The sequence below is a fragment of the Anopheles arabiensis genome, chromosome 2 (genome assembly GCF_016920715.1).
Source record: "Anopheles arabiensis isolate DONGOLA chromosome 2, AaraD3, whole genome shotgun sequence".
NCBI classification, from domain to species: Eukaryota; Metazoa; Arthropoda; class Insecta; order Diptera; family Culicidae; genus Anopheles; species Anopheles arabiensis.
The window spans coordinates 86,672,964-86,696,267 of record NC_053517.1 but is presented as its reverse complement, the minus strand read 5'-3'; the positions used below and the strand labels follow the sequence as shown (position 1 = coordinate 86,696,267).

The window sequence follows — 23,304 nt, the reverse complement described above, 5'->3', positions numbered from 1 at the left end:
AACGGTTTAGAGCCGTCATCTCACAATCAAAGATCCGTGCTATGCCCATCGCTGGGCTAGTAAGATTAGTTTGAACGTGGCTTGCCCACAGCAGGGGATAAAAAAATGTGCTTCGAATTACGACAATCATTTGAATTGCAACGATTGTAGCATCAAACACGTACGAAGAATAAAGAAATCTTAATTTATCTTTTATGAAAATATTTGTTCTGTTGACGCATATCATTCAAAACTTATTTTTTGTTTTTTGTTTTGTCTGAGCTCAGCAAATTCAATTGAGTATTTTGAAAATAATTAGATCACGTACATAATTGGTCCTTCTTTTTAATATTTCAATTCACTACTACTCATTATATGGGTCATAATCGAGGTCTCACATTGCGGTTCATAATATAGTTACGAATATCTACATTCAGCAAGCAAAACATATCAAGGGGAGGTTTGTATTGAACCGTAGAATTTTATATAGTCAGCTTATTATCTTTAATTGAATCGGATGTTTGATGGTTACTTTATTAAAAAACAGCTAATTTCTACAATCTAACAAAAACGTCCCTTTCATTTTAAAATAAGTGCACTGCGCTTCGAAAGAACAATGAATAAAGTATTTAAAACGTCTAATATGATGCTTTGTGAAACTGTTGTTTTGGATAAAAACTGCTAATATTTTCAGTACCTTGAGTTCATACTGAAGAATTTTGTTATCATTTGTCAAAAGTAACTGCATATTTTCATACACTTTGGAACCCACTACTACCTTGGAAGCTGCCTTAATACAACAATAATAATAAAAATGCTATGTCCTATAATATAAAAAGCTATGCTCTACTACCAACTACTAGATTTTCAATCAGACAAACATTATCTTCAAATAAAAATATTTCATTCTCATACAATTTCAGCTTTTGTAAAAACAGTTTCATCAAACATTGTTTAACATTTTTCTTGAGCTTCTCGTTTGTTTGAAAGTTGCGAAAACTCCAAATAATTGCAAATGGTATGTGAAATTCGAAGAAATGCGTTGAAGAGAACAAGCACCAAAGAAAAATGTCCATGAGAGTGAGGTATAAAGCATCATCTCAGCTACTGAACACTCATCAGTTCATCTTCAGATTTCTTCTTGTAAACACATCTCAACTACCACAAACCATTCATAATGTTCAAGGTACGAATCTACCGATCCTTTGGTAGCTTAACGAGCTCAACTCAGCACATTTGGTCCTTTTTCAGATCCTTGCTCTCATTGCCTGTCTGGCTATCGTCGCTTCGGCCCAGTACCATGGAGTGCCCGAGCACAAGGATTACCACGATCATCCGAAGTACAAGTTCGAGTATGGCGTGAAGGATCCCCACACCGGTGACCACAAGACCCAGTGGGAAGTGCGTGATGGCGATGTCGTCAAGGGACAGTACACGCTGCACGAGGCCGACGGTACCGAGCGCGTGGTTGACTACAAGTCGGACGGTCACAACGGATTCGAGGCTGATGTCAAGAAGATCGGACATGCCCACCACCCGAGCCATCCGGTCCATGCTCCAGTCCATCATGCCCCAACTCACGCGCCAGTGCATGTGCCGGAGCATCATGTTCACCACGGATACTCGGGCGCCAGCTACGTTAACGTCGATAAGCACTATTGAGTTTTCGCGTAATCGGTAGAATGCAATTCAATCAATTGTGATAGAACGAAAATAAAGTATGAAAATAAAAATCATTGTTTGTTTCTTTGTTTACTTATGCCACACCATTTCAATGCTTTACTTTTTGTTGTTGTTGTGATTAATTCATCGATCCAGCCAGTATACAAATAGAGGTTGTTTATGAACAATTCGACTAGAAAAGACTATTCCTTTAAAAAATAACATAAGTTAAATTCTTCTTCTTCTTCTTTTGGCACAACAACCGCTGCCGGTCAAGGCCTGCCTGAACCCACTAGTGAAGTGGATTTGGCTTTCAGTGACTATTTGTTACCGTAGCATGATAGTCAGTCCTATGTATGGAGGCTCGGTCTATTCGGGACTTCAACCCATGACGGGCATGTTGTTAAGTCGTTCGAGTTGACGACTGTACTACCAGACCGGCCCAAACTGCTTTTCTCAAGCTCAAGTTAAATTGCTTTTCTATAATCTCTATGATCTCTCTATCTATCGCTATTTTATGATGCCTTGAATGTGAATGTGAGAATGATTTTGAAAAATTGCCATGTTCAATAAATTCAAAAGTCGGTTTAGGTTTCAAACTGAAAAAGTATTTATTTTAAATTCAACTCTTTTAGTTGCAAGTAAACATTAAATATTTTAGAACAAATCAACGAAATAAAACAGACGTTTGTAATCTATGTTCCAAAAGACGTACCAAGTTGCCTGTTTAGTATAAAAGGGAAGATTAATTAACAGCAGCTTATTTTTTTGGGTAGCGGTTGTTTAGGCTCTGCTTTCAGTGGTTGATTTGCCACAGGAGTTCGTACAGTGACATTTGCTAACATTGATATGATTTGCTTAATTTCCATTGTTTTTGTTGTGACGTCCGGAAGAATAGTTGTGGTGTTAATAGAAGGAACTTCTTTCACAAATCTGTAAATGATGAAAACATTCATACTGTCTTATTTTGACGACGTAACTTTTACCAGTGTTTTGACTCTTACTCAACAACACCTGCAGTGATATTTGTTTCGTTGAGAGTGTTGGGTTGTTTGACACTATTGTCCTCAAGCTCTTCCCAGTGAATCTTGTGGCCACTGGTGGGGAAATCTTTGGTGCCATATTCGTACTCGTATTTTGAATGATCGGTGTGTTCCATTGATTCGTAGTCCTCGTAATCGCCCGCTAAGGCGATGGTGGCTAAACAAAAAACCAGAAGAAGATCCTTGTATGCAAAACAAAATATAAATATAGTTTTTCATGTCATTTAAACTTCTTTCAGAAAACATATACCTTGAACATTACGATATCTTGACGGAAGCTGTCCTCACGTTATGATACAGAACAATAAACTGTTGCGAAATACAAAGTCGGAAGCTTTTATATACCAACAAGCCATGGTCACGTCATGTCATTTTCTAATGATTTGCTGCGTTAATACGTCACTGACACTAAGGTCTTCTTTGTTGCTGTGCTATGAACGATTATACACACTGGTTCAACAAAATGATTGTAGAACATCATTAGAATTTATTTTGCGCGTTAATCTTCAGTATCGAAAAATAATTTACAGACCATTGAGTGAAAACAAATCATTTCTTTCATTTTCTCTACAATATTTGCTAGTGTTGTAATTATGAAAAAAAGCAATTGCAGCTGCAATGAGAAATTGGAGAAAATGCCTTGAAGAGAAAATGCATCAACGAAAATGTCCCTGAAGATTGAGTATAAAGCACCATCTCTGCTACTGAGTGTGCATCAGTTCATCTTCAGATTTCTTCTTGTAAACATCCCTGCTACTTCAAAACAATCATAATGTTCAAGGTACGTTATACGCAAGGTTTGTGTTCTGGTCATGTATTCATTTTTTTCTCTATAATAAGGTACTTGCTCTCATTGCCTGTCTGGCCGTGGTCGCCTCAGCCCAGTACTACGGATCCGCATACGAGCACAAGGAACATCACGATCACCCGAAGTACAAGTTCGAGTATGGCGTGAAGGATCCCCACACCGGTGACCACAAGACCCAGTGGGAAGTGCGTGATGGCGATGTCGTCAAGGGACAGTACACGCTGCACGAGGCCGACGGAACCGAGCGCGTGGTTGACTACAAGTCGGACGGTCACAACGGATTCGAAGCCAACGTGAAGAACGTTGGTCATGCACATCACCCGCAGGTTTACGGAGGACATTCTTCCCACGGACATCACGACTACGCCCATGGATCGGGATCCAGCTACACGAATCTGGACAAACATTACTAAATCCTGGAAATTTGAAATGCAACTGTTGGAAATTGTTACAAAAATATAAAGCACTTTGAAAAGCACACTATTGTTTTAATTGTTCGCCAGTTTGTTTCCTCCGATCAAATATGTACAGCGGTTCTAGATAAACTTCGCATGTAACATTAAACACTCATCCGGAGGTAAATTGTTCAATATGCAAGCTTTTGACATAAGCGAGGTACGCTTTAGTTTATCATACAGCACTGATAGCATTAGCTCAACTTATGATCTCATTGGTTTAACTAGCTCAACATGACGTGCAAAACTTCCTTATCCTATCAATAATATTAATCTATTCTAATGGTAAACTCCTCTTTGTTCTCAATGTTCACTAGCATGTTCAAATGACGCGTAAAACACAATAGTGTAGTTTAGTGTCTATTTATTATGCCATAAACACTAATAATGGGTTGCCATTACAGCTATGATAAATCTCAGAAATATAAACGGAATTTAGCTTCTTTGCTTTACTATAATATATAAAAATACAAATGCAAATAAGATTGTATAACAAATATTGAAATAAAACATTGAACGAACAACGTATTTCAAACATTTGATTTGCAGTGGTAACAATAATAAAACAACCCATTTGAGTCATAACTAATAACATAACTGGTTGAAACAGACATGCATATTTGGAATGGTCCGGTACTTCAATTAAACGGTAGGTAAACACAGCCTACCATAAGTATATGGTTAGTCTGTTTTTCGCAATTTGCGTAAAATCCGGAAGAGGTACGTAAAAACAGTCAATGTATGAATTTTGAAAAATACGACTTATAACGAAAATCCGAAATTTGGGTCGTACTATAACTATATATACACTACGATTTTTTTATTGTTTACTAATGCAATTAAACCGGTCTCGTGGTACAGTCGTCAACTCGCACGACTTAACAACATGCCTGTCATGGGTTCAACCCTCATATGTACCGTGCCGCCATACGTAGGATTGAGTATCCTACAATAAGGGGTTAATCCAAAAGTCATGGAAAGCCAAACCCATAAGTGGTGCCGGCAGGCCTTGATCGACAACGGTTATTGAGCCAAAAGAATAAGAATGCATTCAAACATCGTCCAAATAACATATTTTAAACAGGGTCTGAAAAAATACATTTTTGACTAATTTTTAAAAGAGTTTTTATCACTGTAGTAATTCACAAAAACAACAATGTACCAACAATTATGATGACGAATAATAATTCAGTATTCCTCTTGCAAATTGAATTCAAACAAAAACATATTTCGTTTCATAAATCCTTTCTCCAGGATAACACTTTGCTGCATTCTTTATTGAATCGCAATCATATTAAGCATCATGCTGAAGGTAAAATTCATATTCTATTAGTAGTGCTTATCGACGTTGACGTAGCTGGCGCCCGAGTATCCGTGGTGGACATGATGTTCCGGCACATGCACTGGGGCGTGAGTTGGGGCATGATGGACTGGAGGATGGACCGGATGGCTCGGGTGGTGGGCATGTCCGACCTTCTTGACATCAGCCTCGAATCCGTTGTGACCGTCCGACTTGTAGTCAACCACGCGCTCGGTACCGTCGGCCTCGTGCAGCGTGTACTGTCCCTTGACGACATCGCCATCGCGCACTTCCCACTGGGACTTGTGGTCACCGGTGTGGGGATCCTTCACGCCATACTCGAACTTGTACTTCGGATGATCGTGGTAATCCTTGTGCTCGGGCACTCCATGGTACTGGGCCGAAGCGACGATAGCCAGACAGGCAATGAGAGCAAGGATCTGAAAAAGGACCAAATGTGCTTAGTTGAGCTTGTTAAGCTACCAAAGGATCGGTAGATTCGTACCTTGAACATTATGAATGGTTTGAGGTAGTTGAGATGTGTTTACAAGAAGAAATCTGAAGATGAACTGATGAATATTCAGTAGCTGAGATGATGCTTTATACCTCACTCTCAGGGACTTTTTCCTTTGATGCTCGTTCTCTTCAACGCATTTCTTCGAATTACACATACCATTTGCAATTATTTTGGTTTTTCGCAATTTCCAATCCAACGGGTAGAAGAAGGTAAATAAAAAACAATTGCATTTTGATTCAATTGTATGTACTACAACTTGAATCGTTTGAAAATGAATCATTTTGTTTGAAGATATCGTTGCTCTTTAAAACAAAACTAGTAGCTTGAAGTAGATGGGTTTTTTTATATCGATATATCTGTTCATTCCTTCTTTTATAGACATTATGTGATAAAACTCAGATAAAATACCAACAAATTATACCTGAAATGATATCAATGTGGTCTCAGCAAGCAAACAGTGATTGTTTATTTTTCCAACACTACACAAAGTCGCTTTTACACTTTTTTCAAAGCTCAAACGAAGCATTAGAAAATTGCTTTACAATAAAAGTGATAGTTTAAGAAGTCAACAATCGTAAGCGTTCTTCAACCAAATTTACCAAGAACTCTGACATCGAATTCACCTCTTCACAACGAAGTTCGTTATTGGCCAGTTCTAGTCAATTATCATCACAGTAAAGAAATATATCAATGCTGACGCACTAAACGAATCAATTTCAATTTTATATCACCATATCAACCAATAAATCGCTGCTTTCGACTGTGATATAAGAAATGGGTACAAAAGAGCTAAAAGCAAGTGAGCAGATCCAATCCTGTAACTACCATACTAAATGTAAAAGTACAATTTATTAACAGGAAACACCTTCGGGATTTCTTAACCCAATTAATGATAGAGGTCACCAAGAAAACAAATGTTAAAAAATTATGGAGCAAATATTTGTTTTTATTTCAAACTTTTTAAGCATTTCGAAGCAAGCGATATATCCATCAGTATTACATAGTTATGTATACTCTGGTGGACTATGATATTATCTACATAAAAAAACGTTACTCATAAATGTCTTAAGTTTGTTCACAAGCTCTTAGGCCCATTTTCAAAAGTGAAGCTTTCATAGGTGCGTTTGCCTGCAAGCTCGGGATGCATTAATGCATAGGCAATCACGAGACCGTCCACATATCTTGAATGTAAAGAATTAATCAAATAAGGGACCCAAGTATCTCAAATCTTTCGACAACAATAACGTGAGTCGTTATAAATTTCATATTCCCAACAGTTAAACCTAAAACGTCATGAATTATATGAAATTATCATGCAAAAAATTAGTTTCATAATAAAACAATGTGACAAATATAATGACAATAACCTCAATGGTCAGGACAAATGGCTAAACAGAAATTTAATTACTTATAAAAAATATCTTCCTGGTCCTAAAGTTATACTAACATCAGACAGCTCGATATGGGATAACAAGTTTAAGATGCATTGAATAGACGGGAACGAATGGAATATAATGAGAGGTCGTAACAATTAAATAAGTGGAAAGTGGAGTAGAAAATTCGCATACCACGTATCAAAAGATCTCTGCGTCCTTATGCTGTGCGACGTGAAAAACCAGTAATGGAGGACAAATAGGAAAGCCAGGACGAGAAATTGCATATTAGGGAAAAGACCATGGTGCGTCGCCAAGTGGAAAGGTTTGAAACTATGAAGAATGATCGGCCAACAGATCGAACAACAATCCAAACAATACAATAATGCCCAAGTCAAATAAACAATTGTGGTTTGCATGTTCATACTGCGTTGCTTTTTGTTTATTAAATCACATTTTGGTTTGGTTCGTTTGCGTTCCGGTGGTAATCACTTAGTAGTGCTTATCGACGTTGACGTAGCTGGCACCCGAGTATTCGTGGTGGACATGATGCTCCGGCACATGCACTGGGGCGTGAGTTGGGGCATGATGGACTGGAGCATGGACCGGATGGCTCGGGTGGTGGGCGTGTCCGACCTTCTTGACATCAGCCTCGAATCCGTTGTGACCGTCCGACTTGTAGTCAACCACGCGCTCGGTTCCGTCGGCCTCGTGCAGCGTGTACTGTCCCTTGACGACATCGCCATCACGCACTTCCCACTGGGTCTTGTGGTCACCGGTGTGGGGATCCTTCACGCCATACTCGAACTTGTACTTCGGATGATCGTGGTAATCCTTGTGCTCGGGCACTCCATGGTACTGGGCCGAGACGACGATAGCCAGACAGGCAATGAGAGCAAGGATCTGAAAAATGACCAAAAGTGCTTAGTTGAGCTTGTTAAGCTACCAAAGGATCGGTAGATTCGTACCTTGAACATTATGAATATTTTGGGGTAGTTGAGATGTGTTTACAAGAAGAAATCTGAAGATGAACTGATGAATATTCAGTAGCTGAGATGATCATTTATACCTGACACACTGCGAAGTTTTTCTTTGCTGCTTGTTCTCTTCAACGCAAATTTCATATACCATCTGCAATTATTTTGGTTTTCGCAACATTCAAGCAAACGAGCGGCTGGAGGAAAATAAGAAAACCTTTTTGGCGAAACTGGTTTTACAAACGCAGGGATTTTCCGAAAATGAAATATTTTAATTTGAAGATAATGGTTGTCTGATCGAAAATCTAGTAGTTGGTAGTAGAGCATAGCTTTTTATATTATAGGACATAGCATTTTTATTATTATTGTTGTATTTAAACAATTTCCAAGGTAATAGCCAGTTTCAAGGCGTACCGAAATATGCATTCACTTTGTGACAAATGATAACCAAATCCTTGAACATCATTTTTGGAGCCTGAATATATAAACACATTTTGTCTAAAACCACTTTTTCAAAAAGCATCATATAAAACGCTTTTGATACTTTCTTCATTGTTCTTTCGATGCGCAGAGGACTGGCTCTACCATTTAAATAAACAGCTTTATAATAATGTTACCATCAAACAAGCCATTACCATTAACCCATCCATTTATCATCATCAATACAGAGTTCGCGTTGATTGTTTTATTTACTAAATGTAGATATTCGTAATTATAAAGAACTATATTAGGGATTGTATCAAATTGCACATTCCTAAACCAATCTATCTATCAACGCCAGATAAGACTGTTGTACATTTTATGGGTATAATGAATGAAATATTAAATAAGTGGAACAAATCATGTACGTGATTTTTGTTTTCAATGAAAAGGGGGAATTAATTGGTTGAAATAACAACCAGATAATAAATAACTTCTTAATGACATGTGTCAATAAAACAATTTTTTCCATGAAAGATTAAACAAAATTTAACTGATCACAAGTTCAGAGGCCTAAGTTGGTTGAGTAGGATTTCTAAAAGGCGTGCACCATTGAGACCGAGATAATGAATTATCTGATAAAGGTACGAGACCCATAGCCGTCTAAATATCTTATATGTTACGAAAAAAATCATAAAATTGACCAAAGACACTCAAATACTCCAACAGCAAAAATGTAAATATATATCGATAACATTTGTCCAACACTTGATTGTACCAAATCATGGATTATGTGTTAGGATTGGGCGATAAAATGTTCAAATAAACAATTGTTAAGGTTTGCATGTTCATACTGCGTTGCTTTTTGTTTATTAAATCACATTTTGGTTTGGTTCGTTTGCGTTCCGATGGTAATCGCTTAGTAGTGCTTATCGACGTTGACGTAGCTGGCACCCGAGTATCCGTGGTGGACATGATGCTCCGGCACATGCACTGGGGCGTGAGTTGGGGCATGATGGACTGGAGCATGGACCGGATGGCTCGGGTGGTGGGCGTGTCCGACCTTCTTGACATCAGCCTCGAATCCGTTGTGACCGTCCGACTTGTAGTCAACCACGCGCTCGGTACCGTCGGCCTCGTGCAGCGTGTACTGTCCCTTGACGACATCGCCATCACGCACTTCCCACTGGGTCTTGTGGTCACCGGTGTGGGGATCCTTCACGCCATACTCGAACTTGTACTTCGGATGATCGTGGTAATCCTTGTGCTCGGGCACTCCATGGTACTGGGCCGAGACGACGATAGCCAGACAGGCAATGAGAGCAAGGATCTGAAAAATGACCAAATGTGCTTAGTTGAGCTCGTTAAGCTACCAAAGAATGGGTAGATTCGTACCTTGAACATTATGAATGGTTTGAGGTAGTTGAGATGTGTTTACAAGAAGAAATCTGAAGATGAACTGATGTTTTTCTTGATGCTGAAAAGCAAATTTATACCCCATTTCACATGGTTGTTTTGAAATACATTCCATGAAGTTACACCCACGGGCAATTATTTCGCATTTTCTCATTCTTGTAGTTTCGTTGAAATTATGAATTTATTGTAATGATCTGTTTCTTAAGACAAACATGTTGGTGGAAACGCAATTAAAGCATTAGCTGAGTTATAATGTTGAAAGATGGCACGCAGTGGATAATGGACATATTCGCTAGCTTCTATAAGCCTGGACACTATACGATTCTAAGACCATCGTATGAAATACAAGAGAGACTATTCTTGTTTGAAAAAAAACAGGACCGTGACTGGCAACAATTATGACGATATCCAACGAATTGTGTGCATTGATAATGGAATCTAGTATCGGGTATCGACATCGAAGTAATAATTGATCGAGATGCATTCACTTGTTTCAATCGATTGCGTGCATCAAGCAGCGCAATAATTTCTTTGATTTCGCATACAAACAACAAACTGATGCTTTTTATGATAATTTCCATGGGAAACAGGTATAAAACTGCTCTTCAGTTTCGAAAAACTCATCAGTTCATCTTCAGATTTCTTCTTGTAAACACATCTCATCTATCTCAAAATATTCATAATGTTCAAGGTACGAATCTACCGATCCTTTGGTAGCTTAACAAGCTCAACTAAGCACTTTTGGTCATTTTTCAGATCCTTGCTCTCATTGCCTGTCTGGCTATCGTCGCTTCGGCCCAGTACCATGGAGTGCCCGAGCACAAGGATTACCACGATCATCCGAAGTACAAGTTCGAGTATGGCGTGAAGGATCCCCACACCGGTGACCACAAGACCCAGTGGGAAGTGCGTGATGGCGATGTCGTCAAGGGACAGTACACGCTGCACGAGGCCGACGGTACCGAGCGCGTGGTTGACTACAAGTCGGACGGTCACAATGGTTTCGAGGCTGATGTCAAGAAGGTCGGACATGCCCACCACCCGAGCCATCCGGTCCATGCTCCAGTCCATCATGCCCCAACTCACGCCCCAGTGCATGTGCCGGAGCATCATGTCCACCACGGATACTCGGGCGCCAGCTACGTCAACGTCGATAAGCACTATTAAATGAACAACAGGCGATACACAATAAACAGCAGTTTGTAAATTCAAATGTTTTGTGAAGTAAACTAAATGATGAAAATTAGCGGATGGAACTTTAATCAACAAATTACTGAACGTTCAACACTTGGCCAAAAGACAATAGATTCTCAATACTGTGAGTATTATGTTTTGCTATTATTCATATACAACATTTCTTGTTTATGCTTATCAATTGCTCTTTATGTTTAAGATTGTTTAAAATTAACATTTTTTATGTCAGATTTTGTTATGATTATCTAATAATTTAAATTTTTTTTGGAATGAAACAAATAGAAATTTCTGCCGTTCCAGAATTAATACTGCTTCTATTTTTCTTTTGGCATAGTCACCTTCCTGGTCGTGCCAGCTAATACAGGTCTACTTCTAATCGTGTTTGGCATAACGAAAAACGCGGTCACTGCAGCCGGAAGGTCTGTCCTTTCTATAAAAGAACGTTCTATAAGGGGCTTGAGCCCAAGATAGGCATATTGTTAAGTCGTACAAATTGATACACAGCACCGCCTTACAGGCCTGGGAGTTGCGTTAGTACCGCTCAGCTGATTAGTCGGTCATTGCAACGTTAATATGGGTTAAATTTCATTTCCATCCAGCCTTCTAGTAGCTGGCGCATCTATCCGATTAACCTAATTGACAACACAAATAACAATAATGCATGTAAAAAGTATTTGATGGAAGGGTAAAAATAATACCATTACCAGGTTAAATTTTTGGGGGCAATTTTCTAAGCAACCGACGTAAAGAATAGCTTTTGGGTATTTGAAGGTGTTCAAAGTATGGATATTTATATATTTCCAACTTTGACTTGATTGAAAAACTGATTTTTGTAATTATTTCGACACTCTTCAGTAGAATCTAAACAGAAACTAATTTAAAAACAATTTCAAATTCAAAATCATCTTTTTATTCTTTGTTTTTATTCGTTCATCCAGTATGTTTTTCGACATCAGCTACTTTTGATTTAGTAATGTTTGTCCAGATTCGTGTAGCTGGATCCCGATCCATGGGCGTAGTCGTGATGTCCGTGGGAAGAATGTCCTCCGTAAACCTGCGGGTGGTGTGCATGACCAACGTTCTTCACGTTGGCTTCGAATCCGTTGTGACCGTCCGACTTGTAGTCAACCACGCGCTCGGTACCGTCGGCCTCGTGCAGCGTGTACTGTCCCTTGACGACATCGCCATCACGCACCTCCCACTGGGTCTTGTGGTCACCGGTGTGGGGATCCTTCACGCCATACTCGAACTTGTACTTCGGGTGATCGTGATGTTCCTTGTGGTCGTATGCAGATCCGTAGTACTGGGCTGAGGCGACCACGACCAAGCAGGCAATTAGGGCAAGTACCTAATAATATTACAAAGAAACAATTTAATTAATAAAATATGGGACTCTGAGCCATTGAACTTCAAAACTACATACCTTAAACATTTTGAACGTGAATTGAAGTGTATGTTCAACGAATGCTAACAGAAACTGAACTGATGACTCTGTGAACGCCAAAGAGCTTCTTTATACCTGATTGCCAGGGCCATTCAATATAAAATTGAAAATCATAATGTTTGCCTTAAAGAATGGATGTTATACACAAGAATACAATTTCTTTTACACCTTCCAATGAACACCTTGGACAATAAGTGTGCGACAGTGGGTATGTGGGTGTGTGGCCAATTAACATTCACCTTACCCTCGCAAGGAGGTCATCTTTCGGCATCACACACTTGAGAAAACCTATGTACCATTTCAAAATTGCCCAAATCTACCCACCCAGACGGTAGAATGACATTATCCATGCTGCAAGAAATGGCACGCATGGAGGTTTCCAATTCTCCAATGATCATTTGCTTGCACGCACCACATCAGTGCAGAAGGCTCCGTGCCCTCGGTGGGTGGGTAGTGGAGGTGTCAAACGGCTCATGACTCTCGGTACCATAATTCTACCCATGTCAGCTCGGGCTGTCAGATCAAAATGGATCACAAAATAATTGCTCTCCGTGCACATTACTGATTGAATTTAATGGCATTATGTGCAATCGACGTGAATGCCGCACGGTGACTGTGTGCGGGCAATAGAAATGCTTGCGGGGACACGGATGGTTACAGTGCGATGGTTGAACAGTAAAAACAAACTGGCAAAGAACATAACACGGCAGCCAGTGCGGGCTGTGCATACATTTCCCACAGGGCATCTCTTTCGCGCAAAGCACTGCACTGTACGTAGCCGAGGCGGACCGAAAACTTCGCAGAAACTCCGGGTACACCCCCTTAGTGTGGTGTGGTGTGTGAGTGTGTGTGCTTTTTTTTCTTTCGATGCGTGTGGAGAAAATCTGGGCCATGCTTGGCCTCCGATGACCAGCCGGAGCTGTCATCGTGTACCAGAAGCAGCAACAAACCGATCGCATGTTCACTCGGACCATCCTCCTTCGGTGTGGGCCGCAACCGTTTGACGTACCGGTGCTCAAACCATACCCCTTCTACCGACAGCACCACACTGCACTGATGTTATAACAATCGAGTTATGCTGCACATACGTTTCGGGGTGGCTTTGGTTTCGCGCTAGCTCGCTTGAAGCTTCCCCATTTTGAACACGAAAGCCCCGATTTGGAGTAGAGGGAAGGCGAGTCGTCACCCGGCATATAAATAGGCAGGCGCGTGCTGCTGAAAGGTATCAGTTTCACATTAGCCTTCACATCGTCAACATTCAAAGCAGCAAATTAGCAGCAAAAATGTTCAAAGTAAGTTTTCACAATCCGAGCAGCACTGTTTCACACCCGCAGGCCCTTCTGGACTGTTCCCGAATCTATTTACTCATATCGATCCCTATCCTTGTTGTAGATCATCGCTCTCGTTGCCTGTCTGGCTGTGGTTGCTTCCGCCCAGTACTACGGAGGAGAACACGGTCTCAGCGGATACGCTCATCATCACGAGGAGCCCAAGGACTACTACGCGTACCCGAAGTACAAGTTCGAGTACGGTGTCAAGGATCCCCACACCGGCGACCACAAGAGCCAGTGGGAAGTGCGTGATGGCGATGTCGTCAAGGGGCAGTACTCGCTGCACGAGGCTGACGGTACCGAGCGCGTCGTCGAGTACAAGTCGGACAAGCACAGCGGTTTTGAAGCCGTCGTGAAGAAGGTCGGCCATGCCCATCACCCGCAGGTGTACGGTGGACACCACTACTAGGAACCTTTGCTGCCGTGCTCCTTCGTTCTACGAAGGAGGTTTAGTCCAAATGTCCTGTCCGCTGCATCTGGCCTACGTTAGAGCTGGAGCATTTTTTCCTAACCCCGAATGTGATATCTAAACTGAGCTTAACTCAAACCTCAACAAGCCTAAAAAAACACCCAGAAATATAGTACTGAAACTATTGAATATGATTGTTTCCATTTACTTTACAATATGCAATATTAAAGCCAGACTCACAAAGTAACTTAAACAACTTAAAATTTAAAAAAAGAATAATGAATTTTGTTACTCCTTCCAAATGTAAGGGTGTTTAATGGAAAGGATGTTATGTTTAAATACTGTCTGCTCAAGAGATACGCGTTTTTTTCAGCTAAAATACATGTGATTAATCGGTATTTCTTTTCCGCGTAGGTCGAGTACCGAGTAATTTGGAAACATATTATATATTAAAACAAACTATAGGAAAGTCTGTATATGCTGCTTACTTAGTTCAATCCTTCATAGATTATCAAACAGCCTGGCACTTCCATCATGTTTCTGAAGTGTTAAAAATAATCAGAATGTTTCTGAAGTGTTTGATGTCATACTGCAGTCATTCTCCGAGTTACGCAATGCGAGTCACGCAAATTCGACTTACGCAAAATTTAAATTTTGACAGTTCACATATTCAATCGGTACGATTTTCTCTTACAATTGTCAAATGCAAAATAAAATTAATTTTGTTCAAAAGTTTAAAATCGCCAGAAAATCAAGGTGAACCGAATTTTCTACACAAATTGTATGAAATAAGTAATCAGTTGCATTAAAGTACTTGATTTTATCAACGTATCTATTTACCAACTATAGTTTGACTGAAATCGTGATATTTGATGTACATGAAAGTTACGCAAATGTCTCAGGAACGCGTATTATTCGCATAACTCAAGGAATTTCTGTTATTTTTGATATCTGCAACAGCAACATACAGTTAATATTTGTCAGATTTCAAAAATGGTTAATGAAAACATCAACTTATGCAAACTATCGTACTCGTCAGTCCAGCGTCAAAAGAACTATGTTGATGTGTGGCTTGAACCAAAGGCGTAAATGTATTAATCCATATTACTTAATGACTGCACCATTCGACCGATCCAATGACATGAATTAAAAGACAACCAGAAATCATTTGTCTTTTTTATGTTAATCTCCAATTAATCCAGCATTTTTAAAATCCCGCTAGTCGAACATTTTTCACAACTTTTGATAATGATTGCCTTTTAAGAACAAACAATATATTTTACCTTGATTAGAGTACTTATCAAGTCATGTATTATGCTTATGGCATAATATTTATCCCGTCGCTACGTAAATATGTGCTCTTTTTACGAGGCATGAGCCCACCACTTCCATGTTGTTTATTCGTGCAAATTGACGACTGTGCTACCCCCTGTGTAAATTAATTGTGGACTTATAGATTGTTTTAATGTATCCCCATGATTCAATTTTCTGCTGCATCTTCTACCCTCTCAACGTTATATCATAACATGACAAACATTAACTCAAGTCAACGTACAACACACCTCCGTTTGCAAATTGAACTGGAAGAAACGTTCGATCCAATATTTATGCTGTCTTTCTTAGCCTCGAGCACAAATCCAAGTACGCTATCGATCGTCAACACATGCAAAGCTCATAACCGACAGGGAATCGTAAACAAAACAACAACATAAAAATCATAACACTTCTTCTCATTTGCTAGGAATGCATGTGTCAAGAGTGAGATTGGTTACATAAAAGCTAACAACACACACACACGCTCACCTCCATGCAGTTACGTTGGCTCACCAAATGTGTTTTTTCCCCATTTAAACTTGTACAAGTGCTGTCAACGGCGTCCAGAAGCTTTTACAGTAGAGGTTTCTTTGCGGACAAGGAGTGCACGCGAATCATGAAAACAAACATTCCGTAAACAAATGCAATTTACGTAAAATACTTTGAAATCAATCCGATAAAGTTTGAAAGTCATACAGAAATTAAGATATTAATTTAAAACATAATTCACTAGAGAAAAGCTAAGTGCCTAACATTAATTCCCTCCCTCGATCGTGCTTGGGGGAAAATTCATCTCAAGGTTACGAAAAAGTAAGAGCGAATGTAACACGCACACAACCGAAGAAGCGAGTTAGTGGATTGTTGGTCACTATTTAAACCAAGCGGAACACCGATAGAGGCACAGTAGCACGTTAACCGTATCCAACGCAGCAAGTGATCGAAAGAAAAACCAAAGCAAAATAAAATGATGAAGATCACGATCGCCGCCCTCGCCCTGCTGGCCGTCGCGGTTGCTGCTTACGAGCATGAGGACTATCATTCGCATCCCAGTTACAAGTTCGAATATGGCGTAAAGGATCCTCACACCGGAGACCACAAGAGCCAGTGGGAACATCGGGATGGAGATGTCGTCAAGGGAGCTTACACTCTGGATGAAGCCGACGGAACCAAGCGAGTGGTTGAGTACTCGTCCGACAAGCACAACGGCTTCCAGGCTCACGTCAAGCGAGTGGGTCATGCTGACCATCCAGCCGTCTATGGACACCATGAGGCTGGACACTCGTACAGCCATGGACATGGCCATGGACATGGCAGCAGCTACGCCAACGGCAACCTATACCAGTATCATCATTGATAGCTATCTGTGATAGTTCCGTTGCAGTTCCTGTAAATACGAATGAATAAAGTTACCTTTTCAGTTATAAATTTGCGTATTTTGTTTGCTACAATCAATCAACATTTTATAGGAACGCTTAGACATTTTCATCATAAGCTTTCTTTGGTTTGATAGTTTGTGCTTTCTTTAACCAAGCGATATCGGATATGTATATTTTTGCAGTGCATTATGAATATTGTTTTTGGCCTAGAATAATTTACCGATTATAGTTTACTTCACTTTTATTTGACTAAGAGTTCATGATTGATTACCGTCATGAATGAAAATGTTGCCGAGTCATATTTCAATTGTTTCTCAAATATGTTTGCTGACAGGCCTTAAAATGTGTTTTGCCACATATATTTAATTTGCATTTTATGGAAGAAAAATTTCTGATGCCTTTTCTATTTTTACTACCAGAACTGCCACTAGTTTAATTTTTTCAAAGAATCAAAGAAGCAATAGAAATAACTGAATAGATGCATACTATAAAATCCAAACCCATTTATTCCAAAAATCCTTCATTAAGCAACTAATGGCTATTTTTTATATTTAAAAAAAACCAAATCGCTATGATGTAAATAAACTGATATATTCCTAAATTGAAAACTATCTTCCGCTACGTGTGATTTTCATATTATACAGAATGCGAAAAGTCAGAGAAAAATAAATTATGGTGAAACTTATATTGGTGTCTCTAGGCTGGATGACTTAATAATGTATTGGAAAGCAAAACGGTGGGTCCGTTCCTTCAAAACACCAAAATAAATAAATGTACATAACTAAAACAACTACGTATTCAATATTTTTGTATGAATTGAATTAGTATACATTAATTAAAAGTACTTCTATTCAAATTATTCCTACTCCAGCAAAACAAAAACAAACAATATATACGAATACATCATTCAACAATAAATCAACATCTTATCACGCTTAATATATTGTTCAAATGTGTTTCATTCATGATTTATAAATAAATAAATAAACATAACTAAACAATCTTTGAACACAATGATTGTCAGGTAGTTTTAAAAAAATTCTCAGACTAGTAATAGGAAACATTATCTATGTGTGGGAGTTTCACGCTCTCATTACATCCATTCACTTCATTGAGCGTATTTGTTTTAACACTTACTTCAACAATTTCACACAACAATCGTTAGTTATTTCAAAAGATTTACGTATAAATAATATGTTCTTATTTATAAGCTTTAATTTTAATGTTATGTTGTTCATAAAAAAACATAAAAAAACCCATAGTAGACTTTGTCAAACAAACTCATTTTACTAATTTATTGCAAAAGATCCCAAAAATACAATCCAAGAATTTCCATGCAGCCTTGCAAGGTCATGCAATATCTTGCCAAACATAAACAAACGAAAGGAAACCACACATTCATGCTCAACCACTTTCGCTTCGTATTTAAGCCCTCATACCCAACTCAAACGCCATCAGTCAATCGCCAGCCACAGCTCGATTAACATCCAACCAATCCACAAACCAAAAAACCATTCTCAAAATGATGAAGATCACGATCGCCGCCCTCGCTCTGCTGGCTGTAGGCGTTGCTGCTTACGAGCATGAGGACTATCATTCGCATCCCAGCTACAAGTTCGAATATGGCGTAAAGGATCCTCACACCGGAGACCACAAGAGCCAGTGGGAACATCGGGATGGAGATGTCGTCAAGGGAGCTTACACTCTGGATGAAGCCGACGGAACCAAGCGAGTAGTTGAGTACTCGTCCGACAAGCACAACGGCTTCCAGGCTCACGTCAAGCGAGTGGGTCATGCTCACCATCCGGAAGTGTATGGACACCATGAGGCTGGACACTCGTACAGCCATGGACACGGCCATGGACATGGCAGCAGCTACGCCAACGGCAACCTGTACCAGCATCATCACTAAGGAGAATTTGTGGTAGCTCTGCAATTGTTTCTGTGATTTGAGGACGAATAAAATTGAGGCTGATAACATGTTTATACTCAATAAATCTCTGTTGTTTCACTTTGCACGACCATTGGGATTTTTGCTCATAGTTTTTGTTTTCATATTTGGTGTATCTTGTTTGGTAATTGTATTGATGGAATCACTTCTTTCTTGATTTTTAAATCGTACATTTTCATCTGTTTATTAACTTTTCACAATTTGTATCACAGTGTATTGCGATCGAACTCGCGCTGATCACGCGAGCCTTTGACCACCGCTTGAGGAAGTACAGTCTGGAAAAAAACTTTGAAGAGTATACTGGTTGAATCCGGCGTTTGATCTTTCAGCCGATCATTAAAAGCTGTTAGAGGTTTCACTTAGAATAAGTTGTTGGACCAAATAGGCCTTACCTTGGGCGACTCTGCATGCTTTTGAATTGCGAAGATGAATATATTTGTAGGATGCTAATGTGTATGACAGTCCGAACGAATTTGATTAGACAAGATCGATGGTCGTTTTATTTATGCTTATCCGAGGTTGTGGGTTGGCAATATTTAAGTCCGGATTGTGTCTCTCCGTCTTTCGCTTGTTGGCCTGCTCACGATAGAGCGTGTCGGTGCGACATGGCCCGCTCAGCAATCATTCTCCAGGATGCTCGGTCTCTAGCTGCAGCCTCCCATCCATGTACACACCCGTTCTCCGACAGGTCTCACTTCATTTGAACTAGCCATCGAGTTCGTTGTGTTCCCATGCACCTTATGCCGAAATGAGGATCGGTGTCGAAGACCTTCTTGGTGGGGCATGAGTCCGGCATCCTCATGACATGCCTCAGCCATCGTATCCTGCCAGCCTTCGCCATCGTCAGGATGCACGGTTCGCCGTACAGCTCAGCAAGCGTCATCCTTCGTTCATCCTTCTCCTCCACGCTCCATGCTCGAACACATCGTCAAAGATGGCCCGAAGGATGCGCCGCTCAAACACGCCCAGAGCGTTCTGGAATGTATGTTTGTTTGCTATATAAGGGTTATTGTTTTTACCTAATCGTTAGTTTTGTTTATCTTTTGTTGGCAAGAAGGTTGGTTCTTGTCACCTTGCAGCTGTTTTAGATGATAATGAATAATATGTACCTGCTTAAAAATGTAATGCAAACAAGTGGTGCAGTTTTGTTTTACGATGTAGAAACTGTTCCTAATGTTGAGTGTTAGTCGTTCTTTTTCTATGCTCCATATTTAATTTTCTTGAAAAAGTAGGATTCACGTGTTTATGCCCTGCGTTGCACATTCTGGGGTTTTAAGTGTGTTCTGTTTAGTAGATCACTAGAATCTTAGTTATGCATAGCTAGGAGACAGATGCCCTCGTTATCATATTCTTCTTCTTCTATTTGGCATAACGTCATACGCGGACATGCCGGCCTATACAGGCTTTCGAGATTAAATTCATTACCTCGCAGCCGGATAGTTAATCCTTGCTACGGAGGAGGGCGGTCCATTCTTGGCTTTAACCCATCACGGGCATGTTATTGAGTCGTTCGAGTTGACAGCTGTACCATTGGACCATCCCTCATCATATAACCTTCGTTTATCTTAACAGAAATAACAATGCGTAATTTGGTAAGCTTAATCAATCAAACTGTTCCGGTATAAACTCAATTTGTAGATTTACTTCTTTCCAAAAGATTGTAAAACTACATATCTAACATGACCAAGTTAATCAGCATGTTGTGTTATGGACAAACAGTTTTCAACATCGATTATTACTGGTGTGTTAGAGTTGGATGATTTCAGCTTTTTATTTGTTATCGTTTTTGTTTACCGTTTGACGAAAGACAGGTAGTTGAATTAGATCTACATGTAGAAGCATCTGTATTATAAATGAAAAAATCAATTATTGAAGATTGAATTTGTGTTCAGCGCATGTTATGTTTTATACTGTTGTTTGATTGATTGTTAACATTTTAGACGATTATTATAATATCAACTCAAATGAAAAAGAAATGAATACTTTTTGGTAAGGCAGAACACGGAAACTACACATAAGCGAAAGATTACGTAAAACTTGTACAAAATCAAAAGTATTCATATGTTCGTTACCTAGGAACAATCTAAGGATTCAAAAATTGAAGCTGAATGTTCACATATGAAACTGCGACCATTTTCTAAGCTGTACCATTCATTCCATGCTACGCCCACATGCAAGGTCATGCAATATCTTGCCAAACATAAACAAACGAAAGGAAATCACAAATTCATACCCAACCACTTTCGCTTCGTATTTAAGGCCTCATACCCACCTCAAATGCCATCAGTCAACCGACAGCCACAGCTCGATTAACATCCAACCAATCCACAAACCAAAGAGCTCTTTCCAAAATGATGAAGATCACGATCGCCGCCCTCGCTCTGCTAGCTGTAGGCGTTGCTGCTTACGAGCATGAGGACTATCATTCGCATCCCAGCTACAAGTTCGAGTATGGCGTAAAGGATCCTCACACCGGAGACCACAAGAGCCAGTGGGAACATCGGGATGGAGATGTCGTCAAGGGAGCTTACACTCTGGATGAAGCCGACGGAACCAAGCGAGTAGTTGAGTACTCGTCCGACAAGCACAACGGCTTCCAGGCTCACGTCAAGCGAGTGGGTCATGCTCACCATCCGGAAGTGTATGGACACCATGAGGCTGGACACTCGTACAGCCATGGACACGGCCATGGACATGGCAGCAGCTACGCCAACGGCAACCTGTACCAGCATCATCACTAAGGAGAATTTGTGGCAGTTCGGAATTTGTTTCTGTGATTTGAGGACGAATAAAATTGAGGCTAATATTTTGATTCAAGAAAAAACCACGTAGCTTTATTTTGCATAAGCATTGTGATTTTGACTTATAGTGTTTGCTATTTAATTTCTTATGTTCAGTAGTTGCTCTGATAATTCGAATACATCCTCTGCTTTAGCTGTAATATGAGATAACTTTTTAACCAGTTGGATGAATGTTTCTTCGGTCTATAAATTTCATAGTAGGAAAAAACATGGCAAAATGAGAGTGTTATGAGCAAAATGCAAAATGAGCAGCTGAGTGATATTTTACTATTTCTCCAGAACAATCGTAGGATTTCGAATTATATAAGGAAATAGTTCAATCATTTAGGAGAATGCTGCAAATTGGTAAGATGATGTTAGAAGTATACTGTGGAAATTTGCAATCATATAGGCGAGTTTTGTACATCGGTATGGAAATTTTGCTGGTCGCGTGGTACAGTCGTCAACTCGTACGACTTAATAACATGCTCGTCATGGGTTCAACCCCAAAATGGATCGTACCGCCATACGTAGGACTAACTATCCTGTTATGGGGGTAATCCATAAGTCACTGAAGCCAGCCCAACAAGTAGTACAGGCAGACCCTGACCGACAACTGTTGTTCAGCCAAAGAAGAATAAGGAGAAGAAAGGGAATTGTACAAGCATACTGTGGAAATTTGCAAAAATATAGAGGAGTGTTCCAACCCCTGGATAAGTAAGTAAATTGCAACCGACTAGGAGAACTTTGCTAGCATACTGTGGAGCTATCATTAGACAGTTGTAGCCGGTGTAAAAAGCTGATACGATAAGCTTTTTCTTATAATGTAAAAAACCAAAAAATAAATTTTATATTACACGTGATGCAATATTGGCACGCATGCGAAATGGACATGGCTATGGACATTTATCAACAAAACGACAAACGACATCAACACACCGGGGTAATAAGGATCATAACAAAATCTATTAAGTAATAGTCAACACTTTTGTGCACGCGTCATTAAATGTGTTATCTTCCTACCTATCGACTAACAGTTTAGAATTGCACTTTCAAATCTTTCAAAAAAAATATTTAAAATACTTAAAGCTAATCTACTTTTTACGCGTTTGAATTGAAAACTAATTGCATGATTTAAGGCTGTGAATGTTTGCTTAATTGTGTTCGACAAACACAATAACATAGACTCATAAAGCACCATACGTTAAAATAATATACCCAATATGTCCGAAACTGTCTATTTTATCTCACCAAAAACATTTTCATGTTTTTTTAGTATTATTATTCACAAGACACATTCAGTGTTTCTGATTTTTACAGACAAATCGTACAGAAATACCATATCTATAAACATATTCTAAACAAAACTTTTACACATTCCTGCAACATAACTTAAAGCTTATTTGCAATGGCGTGAAAATAAGGAATAATACAACTTACATGGCGTTGATAAAGCACACAACTCAATTCATCTCTTGAAGTCTCATAATTTTCTATTATTGTGAAATAATGTTTAAATAAAGGATCCTCATTTTGCAACACATGCCAATTTTGC

The 23,304-nt window shown here is 39.5% G+C and overlaps 7 protein-coding genes across 7 annotated transcripts; 4 read left to right on the top strand and 3 right to left on the bottom strand.

The window, feature by feature from the left end:
- Positions 1 to 1,108: 1,108 nt before the first annotated feature.
- On the top strand, positions 1,109 to 3,953 carry LOC120894579. Its single transcript, XM_040297266.1, has 4 exons — positions 1,109 to 1,165; positions 1,231 to 1,617; positions 3,415 to 3,465; positions 3,525 to 3,953. Exons 1-4 carry the CDS (start codon positions 1,157 to 1,159, stop codon positions 3,903 to 3,905), a joined length of 828 nt encoding a protein of 275 aa, XP_040153200.1. The 5' UTR covers positions 1,109 to 1,156; the 3' UTR covers positions 3,906 to 3,953.
- A 1,258-nt stretch (positions 3,954 to 5,211) lies between these two features.
- On the bottom strand, positions 5,212 to 5,806 carry LOC120897730 (cuticle protein 19-like). Its single transcript, XM_040302794.1, has 2 exons — positions 5,753 to 5,806; positions 5,212 to 5,687 (listed from the first exon to the last, which is right to left on the bottom strand). Exons 1-2 carry the CDS (start codon positions 5,759 to 5,761, stop codon positions 5,277 to 5,279), a joined length of 420 nt encoding a protein of 139 aa, XP_040158728.1. The 5' UTR covers positions 5,762 to 5,806; the 3' UTR covers positions 5,212 to 5,276.
- Positions 5,807 to 7,547: 1,741 nt separating this feature from the next.
- On the bottom strand, positions 7,548 to 9,983 carry LOC120894578 (histidine-rich glycoprotein-like). Its single transcript, XM_040297249.1, has 3 exons — positions 9,930 to 9,983; positions 9,457 to 9,864; positions 7,548 to 8,040 (listed from the first exon to the last, which is right to left on the bottom strand). Exons 1-3 carry the CDS (start codon positions 9,936 to 9,938, stop codon positions 7,630 to 7,632), a joined length of 828 nt encoding a protein of 275 aa, XP_040153183.1. The 5' UTR covers positions 9,939 to 9,983; the 3' UTR covers positions 7,548 to 7,629.
- A 634-nt stretch (positions 9,984 to 10,617) lies between these two features.
- LOC120894573 lies at positions 10,618 to 14,517 on the top strand. Its single transcript, XM_040297235.1, has 4 exons — positions 10,618 to 10,641; positions 10,707 to 11,111; positions 13,734 to 13,880; positions 13,981 to 14,517. Exons 1-4 carry the CDS (start codon positions 10,633 to 10,635, stop codon positions 14,326 to 14,328), a joined length of 909 nt encoding a protein of 302 aa, XP_040153169.1. The 5' UTR covers positions 10,618 to 10,632; the 3' UTR covers positions 14,329 to 14,517.
- On the bottom strand, positions 12,032 to 12,626 carry LOC120897737 (cuticle protein 19-like). The gene is made up of 2 exons (XM_040302801.1): positions 12,568 to 12,626; positions 12,032 to 12,492 (listed from the first exon to the last, which is right to left on the bottom strand). Exons 1-2 carry the CDS (start codon positions 12,574 to 12,576, stop codon positions 12,112 to 12,114), a joined length of 390 nt encoding a protein of 129 aa, XP_040158735.1. The 5' UTR covers positions 12,577 to 12,626; the 3' UTR covers positions 12,032 to 12,111.
- A 2,036-nt stretch (positions 14,518 to 16,553) lies between the features above and the next one.
- LOC120894562 lies at positions 16,554 to 19,029 on the top strand. The gene is made up of 2 exons (XM_040297225.1): positions 16,554 to 16,994; positions 18,449 to 19,029. Exons 1-2 carry the CDS (start codon positions 16,607 to 16,609, stop codon positions 18,928 to 18,930), a joined length of 870 nt encoding a protein of 289 aa, XP_040153159.1. The 5' UTR covers positions 16,554 to 16,606; the 3' UTR covers positions 18,931 to 19,029.
- A 2,237-nt stretch (positions 19,030 to 21,266) lies between these two features.
- Positions 21,267 to 21,793, top strand: LOC120897738 (cuticle protein 19-like). The gene has a single exon (XM_040302802.1). It carries the CDS (start codon positions 21,321 to 21,323, stop codon positions 21,708 to 21,710), a length of 390 nt encoding a protein of 129 aa, XP_040158736.1. The 5' UTR covers positions 21,267 to 21,320; the 3' UTR covers positions 21,711 to 21,793.
- The last annotated feature ends 1,511 nt before the right edge of the window (positions 21,794 to 23,304 follow it).

Bases quoted from the DNA above. Each gene is read 5' to 3' on its own strand.
- LOC120894573 (XM_040297235.1), top strand. The intron at 11,112-13,733 runs TATTAAATGAAC...CCATTTTGAACA, and splicing joins ACGTCAACGTCGATAAGCAC to CGAAAGCCCCGATTTGGAGT. The intron at 13,881-13,980 runs GTAAGTTTTCAC...TCCTTGTTGTAG, and splicing joins TAGCAGCAAAAATGTTCAAA to ATCATCGCTCTCGTTGCCTG.
- LOC120894579 (XM_040297266.1), top strand. The intron at 1,618-3,414 runs GTTAACGTCGAT...GTTCATCTTCAG, and splicing joins GATACTCGGGCGCCAGCTAC to ATTTCTTCTTGTAAACATCC. The intron at 3,466-3,524 runs GTACGTTATACG...CTCTATAATAAG, and splicing joins AAACAATCATAATGTTCAAG to GTACTTGCTCTCATTGCCTG.
- LOC120894562 (XM_040297225.1), top strand. From the start codon at position 16,607: ATGATGAAGATCACGATCGCCGCCCTCGCCCTGCTGGCCGTCGCGGTT. The intron at 16,995-18,448 runs GATAGCTATCTG...TTCGTATTTAAG, and splicing joins CCTATACCAGTATCATCATT to CCCTCATACCCAACTCAAAC.
- LOC120897738 (XM_040302802.1), top strand. From the start codon at position 21,321: ATGATGAAGATCACGATCGCCGCCCTCGCTCTGCTAGCTGTAGGCGTT.
- LOC120894578 (XM_040297249.1), bottom strand. The intron at 8,041-9,456 runs TAAGCGATTACC...GTCATTTTTCAG, and splicing joins TCAACGTCGATAAGCACTAC to ATCCTTGCTCTCATTGCCTG.